The sequence below is a fragment of the Malus domestica genome, chromosome 16 (genome assembly GCF_042453785.1).
Source record: "Malus domestica chromosome 16, GDT2T_hap1".
Taxonomy (NCBI): Eukaryota; Viridiplantae; Streptophyta; class Magnoliopsida; order Rosales; family Rosaceae; genus Malus; species Malus domestica.
Genome location: NC_091676.1, coordinates 28,531,852 through 28,544,839, shown reverse-complemented (window position 1 = coordinate 28,544,839; position 12,988 = coordinate 28,531,852). Strand labels below are relative to the sequence as shown.

Here is a 12,988-nt window from a genome sequence, read left to right as displayed (position 1 = left end):
CACCATTCTAGCGCCCAGAAAATACAACAGCCGCTCCGCCTTCTCCCACCCTCTTTGCCGAGTTCTCCACCACTTTCCAACCATCAAACACTCTTCCACACTCACCCTACACCCCTTGCCGTGCCTCTACACCCCCCAAAATCCATTCTACATCATCAAAACAGCCCAGAAACCTTCAACAACCAATCTGCCGCAAGCAAGGAAAAGGGATAGTTTCACTCAATTGTTTAGCTCTTCATTCTGAGTTGTGATGTGAAAATTAACTTAACACACAAATTAAACCCTATTTGTGACAATTGTAGTAATGATGTAAGTAGGGATCGTTCTAACCGGGGATTAACTAGGGGTGCTAATCTAATACAAATCGACTTAGAAACACAAAAACTAAACTTAAAGACTCTAATTAGACTACTAAGATTCAAAACAGATTTGAAACACTCAAATCTGCCCAAAACTGACTAAAACAAAATAATTGACTCAAACAGCAACTAAGACAAGATTTGGACGAATTTGACAAAACTTATGACTCAAAATACTTAAAAACACCAAAGAGGACAGATTATGAAGACTCAAACTTAACAAAATATGGGGGAATTGTGTTTGGACGAATTTGAACTAAATGCACAGATTGTAAATTAAAACAAATTGTGAACTAAATGTGATGAATCAATGGGTGATGGAATGGCTAAGGGGTTCTTCTCCACACATGAAATTTATGCAACGTAATCGATTTCCAGTTATCAATTCAATAAGTTATGAACCTCGACACTCCAAGTTAATTAGGTCCGCTTAAATTAACTTTCAGATTTCCCTAGAATCATTGAATTGGATGAATATGCATCGCAAACAAATTATTCCTAACAAGTTCTCTATATGAACAGCATGATAAAGATACAAGTTAGAATCATTAAGTTCTTTGGAAATCATAAGCATCGACAAGGCAATTGTAACTATGAAAAGCATGATACTCCTGCCATGAATTTACTTAACACGATCGTGACTAGCGATCTTCACTACTTGCGAATATAAATTCATAACGATTAGGTGTAACAAACTTATATTCTAGCACCAAATTCCAGCATGCAAATCAAGCGTGCACTCTCAATCAACATACAAGAATAAGTTTTGAATTAAACGGTTAAGCAAATTGTATTCACGACTTATGCAACGATAACTGGAAGTAATCAACTTATTTCACATAAATAAACATGGTTTTGAATACACCCTTAGCCAAAACGAATTTAGCCAATCATACTCAATGAAAAACAAAGATTACAAGAAGTAGACATTGAAATATAAGATAGAATACACCTAAAATTGTTCAACAACTCAGATTGAAGAGCCAAACAATTTTCATGAACTGTCTCCTTCTCTTCTCCTTGCGGCAGATTGGGGGAGGATGATTTCTGGGGGGTTTTTGTGATGTAGAATGGATTATGGATGGTGTAGGGGCACGGCAAGGCTTGGGGGTAGTGTATGGGTGTTGTGTGGAAGGTGTGGAGATGAAGAATGGTGGTGGAAATCGGCAGAGATGGAGGAGGACTGGTTTCTGAGGTTGTGGATGGGTTTTGACGAATTTGGGAGAGTGTGTGGCTGAATGGAGATGTTTGTGGCTGCACAAACATGTTTATTTAAAGGGATTAGGAAATTAAAAACCCTAGACTAATTAGGTAATCAGGAATTAAGTTTAAAGCTTCTAGAATTAAGGAAACAAATCAGAAAATTAAAGGAAATAGCAAGGGAAATTCGGCTAGGGTTAAAAACACAAAAGGAAAGTGTTTTAAAGCCTAGAATCAGGAAATAAGAAAGAGGAAATACCAAGGGGGGTGCGGCAAGGGTTCAAAAGGTGCAAGAAATGTGTATTTGATGTCCTAGAATGCTTAGGAAGTCTTCATAATTGCTGGAACTTTTAGGGACAATTAGGAAAAATCAAACCAAAGTAGGAAACCTTGGCTTAACTTTCCTACTTCAAGTAGGAATCCTTGTTGGAGGAGGAATCCTTGTTCTTCTAGGAATCCTCATGTGATTAGGAATCCATCTTCAATTAGGAATCCTTCGTCGATTAGGAATCCTCCTTCATGTAAGCACTTTCCTACTTCAACTAGGAAACCTTGTTCAAGTAGGAATCATCATCTTCAAGTCTTCAAATTCGTCCAAACCTTGGCTCCAATTATGTGATAATCATTCCAAGCCCAATTTTGCTCCAAAAAGCTCCAAAATGCATCTTCTTGCATCCTTTGGCCTTAAAACCTGAAAACACATAAAACTAGCTTAAAAGACTACTTTAACTAAGAAAACACCATGGAAAAGCATAAGAACTAGCCAATTAAGGCGCATAAATATGCTCCTATCAAATTCCCCCACACTTAGCTTTTGCTAGTCCTCGAGCAAAACAAACAAAAGAAAGGAAACAAAACGAAACAAACTAACCAAAACAAAACCTAAACCTTCCAACATTTGCTTAGGGATTTCCAATGCACATGACGTATTAAAGATTGTTATCCCCACAGATTTGAGTTCTCTTTACTCATAAGCACATACTTAATTAAAGCCACTACTTACTAGTTCACAAGTAATCAATTAAAACAATGCTTTGAATGTAGTAACATGCCTTAGAGAATTCCCTCAATTCCTTACAAGATATACACTCTATTTTCACTCAGACTTTCTAACTCCACACCCTACACTAGTCATATGTGAGAAGATTGATGTAGATATGAAAACGAATGCTCACATATGTGTTTCACAAAGAATGCAATTTCTAGAGTTAAGAAGCATGTTTAGATATGATCTCATGAATGGAATGCTACTACTTAGATGCGAGAACCAGTGACACCATATGCTCATACCAAATTCAAACTCCACAAATTGAAACGCACAACACTCAAGATTGAAGTTAAGGGTTGTAACGGGGCTAGGGGTGATTGGCTAACAACGAAAGGTAAGGAAAACAAACGTTCTTAAAGCATAATAAGCAAAGTAATGAAATCTAGACTTAGAATCACTTATGATTGCAGAAACTCACTTAGACACACAAGGGGAAGATTCATACAACTCTCAGGGCCATATTCAACGTTTTGGACCCTTTCTTCAACTACCACAAGGGGAACTTATTTTCACTTATTTCATACTCTTTTTTTTTTTCTTTCTTTCCACAACTTTTTCTTTTCTTTTTCCACGAAATTTTTTTTTTTTTTCTTTTTTTTTTTCACTCATGCCTTATTTCTTTTCTTGGCATATCAACACACACATACAAATTCCCCCACACTTGTTTTCTGCCATACATTAATCAAAAGGGATTCGATTTGAATCATGCTTTACTATGCTTCAAGAACAAGGGTATGGATGGTCCTAATCTAGGCTAGGTAGGTGTAATGTGGGTTAACAAAGACAATGGCTAAACAAGGCTCAACGGGGTTAAACCTAAACATATAATGGAGTAGGGCACACGGCTTTTTGGCTAAGGTGGTGGTCACTACACAACTTTATCTTGAATATGTGTTATGCAAATCAATAACATGCTTTGAATGAAATGGGCATGAGTTCTAGCATTTGGAACTAAATGATGAAACGCCTTTTAAGTAGCAACCAAGCAAGGAATAATGAGATCATGCAACGACTTAGAAAACAAAGAATGCACAGAATTTAGCTCTCCAAATAAACGTTTAGGCTCAAGTCTCACAAGGTTGTAGCGTTAGTTTGAGTTCCTTCCTTCAAGCATGTTACAAAAACTGATTTTTTTCTTTATGATTGCATGTGAATTCATAAGTTATAACCATAACTAAGCATAAACATAGAGTAAATCAAACTTTCATCCATGTTAATCACTCTCTTTAACAGCCATGTAATTACAAACCGACTCCTCATCATTGTGTTGGAAGGTACCCTAAGACACAAACAAACACACAAAAACAACTCTTTTTGGGTTTTTAAAACAAATTTTTCAAATTTTTATGTGATTTTCGGATTTTTATGTTAACACACATTAAGACACACCAAAACTGCTTAAAAACACTTAAAAACAGCAAGGAACAAGTCTCCAAGTTAAGGGTGATAAAATCGCACGAATTTGCATCTAAAACACTTAGTTACCCCCCCACACTTAAATCAAACATTGTCCTCAATGTTTCAAGCATAAAACAACACTAAACAAAAAGAAACACACAAACAGCAAGTAAATAACAAAACTAGGCAGATTAGAAACAAGCAACAAAGTGAAGGGTTTTAGGAACGCAAATCTGGAATTGGAGTGATTCCTTGGTCTTCCTTTGTTGAATTGCATAGGTTGCCTCCCAAGTAGCGCTTTCTTTTACGTCTTGCAGCCGGACGAAGAACATGATCAATCTTCATGGGAACCCACGGCATAGTGGGTTGTCTCCTCCACATCATGTTCGACAAAGCTCTCGTAGTAAGGCTTCAAGCGATGCCCATTCACCTTGAACTCTTGACCTGTTTTGAAACTACGAACCTGGACTGCACCATGAGGAAAAACATCAGTAATAACAAAGGGTCCAATCCAACGTGAACGTAACTTACCCGGAAATAGACGAAGACGAGAATTAAACAACAACACTTTTTGTCCAACAACAAAGGACTTGGTGCGGATCATCTTATCATGAAAGGCCTTGGTCTTTTCCTTGTAAAGGCGAGCATTCTCATAAGCTTCATTCCGTATCTCCTCAAGTTCGTTCAATTGGAGCTTACGATGAATTCCCGCCTCATCTACATCCATGTTGAACTTCCTCACGGCCCAATGAGCTTTGTGCTCCAACTCCACAGGTAGGTGACACGGTTTGCCATAAACAAGCCGAAATGGGGACATGCCTATGGGTGTTTTGTAGGCTGTCCTATAAGCCCACAATGCATCCTCTAACCTCAAGCTCCAATCTTTTCTTGTTGGCCTAACCGTCTTCTCAAGAATCTGTTTTATCTCCCGATTCGACACCTCGGCTTGCCCACTTGTTTGAGGATGATAGGGTGTCGAAACCCTATGTGTAACATTATACTTCTTGAGCAACGCCTCGATGGTGCGATTACAAAAATGTGAACCACCATCACTTATGAGGACTCGGGGCATCCCAAACCTAGCAAAAATGTTAGACTTCACAAAATCTGCCACAACTTTGGAATCGTTAGTACGGGTGGCTTTTGCTTCCACCCATTTGGAAACATAATCCACCGCCAACAAGATATAGAGAAACCCATGTGATGACGGAAAAGGACCCATAAAATCAATGCCCCACACATCAAATATTTCAACAGAAAGTATAGGGTTTTGTGGCATTTGATCCTTAGCACTTATATTACCCATTCGTTGACAACGATCACATGTAAGGCAAAATGTCCTAGCATCCCTAAAAATGGTTGGCCAATAAAACCCACATTCTAAGACTTTAAGGGCAGTGCGTTGGGTGCCAAAATGTCCCCCACATGCATATGAATGACAGAATGTTAAAATAGATTGAAACTCAGATTCATTCACACAACGTCGTACAATCTGATCGGGACAAAATTTCCAAAGGTATGGATCATCCCAAACATAAAACCTAGCATCCTTTTTAAGCTTATCACGTTGATTCCTATTAACTGTGCTAGGGATATGTTTAGACATCAAAAAGTTCACTAAATCTGCATACCAAGGCTCACTTACCTGGACCGACAGTAGTTGCTCATCGGGGAAGGTTTCAGAAATTGGCGATGCTTCCTCATGCACCATTCGACTTAGGTGGTCAGCTACCACATTCTCCACGCCCTTCTTATCTCGAATCTCGATGTCAAACTCTTGTAGAAGCAACATCCATCGGATTAACCTAGGCTTGGCCTCCTTTTTCGTGAGCAAATACTTGAGGGCTGCATGATCAGTAAAAATAATAACTTTAGTACCAAGTAAATATGATCGGAACTTATCTAATGCAAATACCACAGCAAGTAATTCTTTTTCAGTGGTTGAGTAATTTAATTGAGCATCATTTAATGTCCTAGATGCATAATAAATAACATGAGGTTGTTTGTTCTTTCGCTGCCCCAAAACAGCACCAATGGCATAATCCGAAGCATCACACATCAACTCGAATGGAAGGCTCCAATCTGGAGGTGTGATAATGGGAGCCGAAGTGAGAGCTTCCTTCAAGTGCTTGAAGGCCGTGGAACATGCATCATCAAACTCGAACACCACCTCTTTTTGGAGCAATCGGCATAGTGGCTGTGCAATCTTGGAGAAATCCTTTATGAAACGCCTATAAAAACCTGCATGACCAAGAAACGAACGAACCTCTCTAACCGAAGTTGGAGAGGGTAAGTGACGAACAAGGTCTACTTTAGATTTATCCACTTCAATGCCTTTTTCAGAAATAATATGTCCTAGAACAATACCTTGCTTAACCATGAAGTGACATTTTTCCCAATTAAGCACAAGATTCGTTTCAACACAACGCTTCAAAATTAAGGTCAGATTATGCAAGCAATGATCGAATGAATTACCAAACACGCTAAAATCATCCATGAATATCTCAATAATCTTCTCCACATAATCAGAAAATATACTTACCATGCAACGTTGAAATGTCGCAGGGGCATTGCACAAACCAAATGGCATGCGCCTATATGCAAAGGTGCCAAATGGGCACGTGAAAGTTGTCTTTTCCTGGTCCTCCGGAGCTATCACAATTTGGTTATATCCAGAATATCCATCAAGAAAGCAATAAAATTGATAACCGGCTAACCTTTCTAACATTTGGTCCAAGAATGGCAAAGGAAAATGATCCTTCCTTGTCATGGCATTTAACTTCCTGTAATCAATACAAACACGCCAACCGGTCACAACACGAGTGGGTACAAGCTCTTGTTCTTCATTCTTCACCACCGTGACTCCGGACTTCTTTGGAACAACCTGCACAGGTGACACCCAACGACTATCAGAAATAGGATATATAACACCACAATCAAGCAATTTTATAACCTCCTTTTTTACTACTTCCAACATAGGTGGATTAAGGCGACGTTGAGCCTCCCGAGATGGCTTGGCTCCCTCCTCCAAAAGGATGCGATGCATGCACGTGGTGGGACTAATGCCTTTAATATCCGCCAAGGTCCATCCAATGGCAGGTTTATGCTCCTTTAACACCCTTATCAACTTGTCTTCTTCTTGGGCCGTGAGTGAGCTAGATATGATGACGGGGAGTGTCTCATCTTCTCCCAAGAAAACGTACTTCAAATGACTAGGTAAGGGCTTTAACTCAAGTGTAGGTGGCTGCACAATTGATGGAAGCAACTTGTTAGTCAAAACCGAATCTAGAATTGAGAGTGGAGACTTACCAAAGTGTGAGGGCAATGACTCGAGGGCAGCAACCATCTCAATCACTTCACCACAAGGGGGCATGGCAACATGGTCAGATTGCATGCCGTGGGTTGCTTGGCTTCCCCCACACCCCATTCTTGCTCCTATGCCGTGCACTAGGGCTACCTCAAGTGCATCTTCATTCATTTGATCCAAATGCACCTGCGCCAAAGAATCAACAATATCAATAGCAAAACAAGAATGGTCCTCAATTGGATATTTAATGGTTTCAGAAAGATTAAAGTTAATAATGTCCCCATCAAACTCCATGGTCAAAGTTCCTTTAAACACATCTATCTTTGTCCTTGCTGTTTTCATGAATGGACGGCCTAACAAGATTGGCAATGATGGAGCATGGCTCGAATCCTCCATTTCCAAAACATAGAAATCTGCAGGAAAGATAAGGTGATTGACCTGCACTAAAACATCCTCAAGGACTCCCTTGGGATAAGCGTTAGAACGATCGGCCAATTGAATTATAACGCCATCTTGTTTTAACTCACCAAGATTCATAGATGCATAAATGGAATATGGCATAACATTAATAGAAGCACCTAGATCTAACATGCATTGTTCAAATCTAGTGTTTCCAATGATACATGGGATAGTAAAGCTCCCCGGATCCTTACACTTTGGAGGCAACTTTCGTTGCAAAACCGCGGATACATTTTCGCTTACTTTCACAACTTCTTTGTTTGAAATTCTTTTCCTAGTTGTGCATAACTCTTTCAAAAACTTTGCATACCTGGGTACTTGCTTAATGGCATCAAGTAAAGGAATGTTTACTTGGACTTTCCGAAAGGTATCCAAAATGTCTTTTTCGCTCTCTTCCTTCTTTGATTGTGTAAATCTGCGAGGGAAAGGAACATTGGGTAGATTAGTGTTTGAATTCACAACATTTGGAACAACATTACCTGAGGTGGACGGATGGGAGGGCTTATGTGGCTGCGGCATAGGTGGTACCACCCTTGCCGTGGGGTGTGATGGCTCTTCCTTATTTTGGGCAGATTCATGTGCTTTGCTTCCTACTTCTTTTCCACTTCTTAGGGTGATAGCTTTTGCAGATTCGAACCCACCCTTAGGATTGACTACCGTAGTGCTTGGTAACTTACCATTCTCACGAATTTGCCCCAAAAATTCTGCCATTTGGCCCATTTGCTTCTTGAGCTCATTAACTTCCTTTGCTTGGGTCTGCAATCCCTGCGCCATTGTGGTCAGTAATTGATAAGTTTTATCATCATTCATAGAAGTACCTGAGTTGTTTTGTGATGATTGTGCTTGAGGAGGTGGTTGTGGTGCCATTGGCCTTGGAAAGAAACCCGGAGGTTGTCGAAATCCACCTTGTTGGGCAGGTTGTTGTGCATCTCTCCATCTGAAATTTGGGTGGTCACGCCATCCTTGATTGTATGTATTAGAGAAAGGATCACCCCTTGGTTGGTTTTGATTCCCATAACCCACGGCATGGGCAGATTCCCACCCTCCATTTTCAATTAATTGAGGGCATTGATCCGATTGGTGTCCTCGAATGGAGCATACACCACAGATTGTAGTTCCTTGCATTTTGGGGCCTTCAACAAACTGCGATAACATAGAAGTAAGGTTAGCCATTTGGGATTGTAACTCAGAAATAGAACTTACCTCATTTACATGATGTGACCGTGGGGTATCTCTCTGCCCAACACCTTCATATTGTTGTGCGTTGTGTGCTCGATTCGCAATGAGAGTCTTGGCAGCCACCGGAGTCATGTCCACCAATGCACCACCCGCCGAGGCATCTAGCATTTGGCGTTCCATGGGGAGGAGTCCTTCGTAGAAGTATTGAAGGAGCAACTCCTCCTTCATTTGATGCTGTGGACAAGAAGCAACAAGAGTTTTAAAACGTTCATAATATGTTGGAAATGACTCACCTTGGCTTTGTTGGATGCCACTAATGCGTTTCCTCAAAAGAATGACTCTTGAGGTTGGAAAGAATTTTTCCAAAAACGCTCGTTTCATGCTCTCCCACGAGGTAACCGTCCCCGGGGCCAATTCATATAACCAATCTTTAGCTTTATCCATTAGAGAGAATGGAAAAGCTTTCATCTTCAAAATGTTGCCATCAACATTTACCGGCATCATGCTTGAACAAACAACTTCAAACTCCTTCAAGTGTTTGTTTGGGTCTTCCATGGACAGCCCATGGTACTTTGGAACATGATGTAACAAGCTCGACTTCAATTCGAACTCTTCGGTTTTCCCTTGGGCTGCCGCGGGGTATTGGATGCAAAGAGGGGCTGCATTATCCAAACCCGAGGCAGAAAGCTCCTTAATGGTTCGGTTGTCCGCTGCCATCTCTTGGTTCTCCTCTACAACTCTAGCCGTGGGCTCTTCTTCCTCTTCAAATTCGTTTTATTCGCAATGAGGTTCCGGGCTAGGTGGATTGGATGCTTGTTGCCTTCTTGTTCTTCTCAAAGTTCGCTCAAAATCGTCGTCGAACTCCAAAATGTTTGCTTGGACAGATTTGGAACTTCGAGTCATACACTTGTACCTAAAACAAGAAAACAAGAAACCAAGTCAGAAACTGAATTTAAAACAAACAAAAATAACACAAAAATAAATAACGAGGGATTAGCAACTTTGCTAATCCCCGGCAACGGCGCCAAAATTTGATGTGAAAATTAACTTAACACACAAATTAAACCCTATTTGTGACAATTGTAGTAATGATGTAAGTAGGGATCGTTCTAACCGGGGATTAACTAGGGGTGCTAATCTAATACAAATCGACTTAGAAACACAAAAACTAAACTTAAAGACTCTAATTAGACTACTAAGATTCAAAACAGATTTGAAACACTCAAATCTGCCCAAAACTGACTAAAACAAAATAATTGACTCAAACAGCAACTAAGACAAGATTTGGACGAATTTGACAAAACTTATGACTCAAAATACTTAAAAACACCAAAGAGGACAGATTATGAAGACTCAAACTTAACAAAATATGGGGGAATTGTGTTTGGACGAATTTGAACTAAATGCACAGATTGTAAATTAAAACAAATTGTGAACTAAATGTGATGAATCAATGGGTGATGGAATGGCTAAGGGGTTCTTCTCCACACATGAAATTTATGCAACGTAATCGATTTCCAGTTATCAATTCAATAAGTTATGAACCTCGACACTCCAAGTTAATTAGGTCCACTTAAATTAACTTTCAGATTTCCCTAGAATCATTGAATTGGATGAATATGCATCGCAAACAAATTATTCCTAACAAGTTCTCTATATGAACAGCATGATAAAGATACAAGTTAGAATCATTAAGTTCTTTGGAAATCATAAGCATCGACAAGGCAATTGTAACTATGAAAAGCATGATACTCCTGCCATGAATTTACTTAACACGATCGTGACTAGCGATCTTCACTACTTGCGAATATAAATTCATAACGATTAGGTGTAACAAACTTATATTCTAGCACCAAATTCCAGCATGCAAATCAAGCGTGCACTCTCAATCAACATACAAGAATAAGTTTTGAATTAAACGGTTAAGCAAATTGTATTCACGACTTATGCAACGATAACTGGAAGTAATCAACTTATTTCACATAAATAAACATGGTTTTGAATACACCCTTAGCCAAAACGAATTTAGCCAATCATACTCAATGAAAAACAAAGATTACAAGAAGTAGACATTGAAATATAAGATAGAATACACCTAAAATTGTTCAACAACTCAGATTGAAGAGCCAAACAATTTTCATGAACTGTCTCCTTCTCTTCTCCTTGCGGCAGATTGGGGGAGGATGATTTCTGGGGGGTTTTTGTGATGTAGAATGGATTATGGATGGTGTAGGGGCACGGCAAGGCTTGGGGGTAGTGTATGGGTGTTGTGTGGAAGGTGTGGAGATGAAGAATGGTGGTGGAAATCGGCAGAGATGGAGGAGGACTGGTTTCTGAGGTTGTGGATGGGTTTTGACGAATTTGGGAGAGTGTGTGGCTGAATGGAGATGTTTGTGGCTGCACAAACATGTTTATTTAAAGGGATTAGGAAATTAAAAACCCTAGACTAATTAGGTAATCAGGAATTAAGTTTAAAGCTTCTAGAATTAAGGAAACAAATCAGAAAATTAAAGGAAATAGCAAGGGAAATTCGGCTAGGGTTAAAAACACAAAAGGAAAGTGTTTTAAAGCCTAGAATCAGGAAATAAGAAAGAGGAAATACCAAGGGGGGTGCGGCAAGGGTTCAAAAGGTGCAAGAAATGTGTATTTGATGTCCTAGAATGCTTAGGAAGTCTTCATAATTGCTGGAACTTTTAGGGACAATTAGGAAAAATCAAACCAAAGTAGGAAACCTTGGCTTAACTTTCCTACTTCAAGTAGGAATCCTTGTTGGAGGAGGAATCCTTGTTCTTCTAGGAATCCTCATGTGATTAGGAATCCATCTTCAATTAGGAATCCTTCGTCGATTAGGAATCCTCCTTCATGTAAGCACTTTCCTACTTCAACTAGGAAACCTTGTTCAAGTAGGAATCATCATCTTCAAGTCTTCAAATTCGTCCAAACCTTGGCTCCAATTATGTGATAATCATTCCAAGCCCAATTTTGCTCCAAAAAGCTCCAAAATGCATCTTCTTGCATCCTTTGGCCTTAAAACCTGAAAACACATAAAACTAGCTTAAAAGACTACTTTAACTAAGAAAACACCATGGAAAAGCATAAGAACTAGCCAATTAAGGCGCATAAATATGCTCCTATCAAGTTGTTGAACAATTTTAGGTGTATTCTATCTTATATTTCAATGTCTAATTCATTTAATCTTTGTTTTGCTTTAAGTATGATTGGCTAATTTCGTTTTGGCTAAGGGTGTATTCAAAACCATGATTATATATGTGAAATAAGTTGATTACGTCCAGTTATCGTTGCATAAGTCGTGAATACAATTTGCTTAACCGTTTGATTTTGAACTTATTCTTGTATGTTGATTGAGAGTGCACGCTTAATTTGCATGCATGAATTTGGTGCTAGGATATAAGTTTGTTTCACCTAATCGTTATATTCGCAAGTAGTGAAGGTCGCTAGTCACGATCGTGTTAAGTAGATTCCTGGCAAGAGTATCATGCTTTTCATAGTTACAAATGCCTTGTCAATGCTTATGATTTCCACGGAACGTAATGATTCTAACTTGTGTCTTTATCATGCTGTTCATATAGAGAACTTGTTAGGAATAATTTGTTTGCGATGCATATTCATCCAATTCAATGATTCAAAGGAAATCTGAAGGTTAATTTAAGCGGACCTAATTAACTTGGAGTATCGAGGTTCATAACTTATTAAATTGATAACTGGAAATCGATTTACGTTGCATGTATTTCATGTGTGGAGAAGAATCCCTTAGCTATTCCATCATCCATTGATTCATCACAATTTTGTCTTACAATCCGTTTTCTGTACAATCTGCCCATTTAATTTAATTTCGTCCAAACACAATCCCCCCATATTTTGTTGAGTCTTAGTCATTCAAATCTGTTTTATTTTGTGTTTTTAAGCAATTGGAGTCATAAACACTTTTAAATTCGTCCAAATCAAGTTCTAGTTTCTGTTTGAGTCAATTTGATTGTTTTAGGCAGTTTTGAGTGTTTCAAATATGTTTTGAGTCAT

At 39.0% G+C, this 12,988-nt stretch overlaps 1 protein-coding gene across 1 annotated transcript; it reads right to left on the bottom strand.

The window, feature by feature from the left end:
- Positions 1-1,171: 1,171 nt before the first annotated feature.
- Positions 1,172-12,050, bottom strand: LOC139192956 (uncharacterized). The gene is made up of 2 exons (XM_070815891.1): positions 11,046-12,050; positions 1,172-9,863 (listed from the first exon to the last, which is right to left on the bottom strand). The coding sequence occupies exon 2, from the start codon at positions 9,665-9,667 to the stop codon at positions 4,340-4,342; it is 5,328 nt and encodes a 1,775-aa protein (XP_070671992.1). The 5' UTR covers positions 9,668-9,863; positions 11,046-12,050; the 3' UTR covers positions 1,172-4,339.
- Between the last annotated feature and the right edge of the window lie 938 nt (positions 12,051-12,988).

What these genes read in the sequence shown, in the direction of transcription:
- LOC139192956 (XM_070815891.1), bottom strand. Translation starts at nt 9,667, where the DNA reads ATGGCAGCGGACAACCGAACCATTAAGGAGCTTTCTGCCTCGGGTTTG.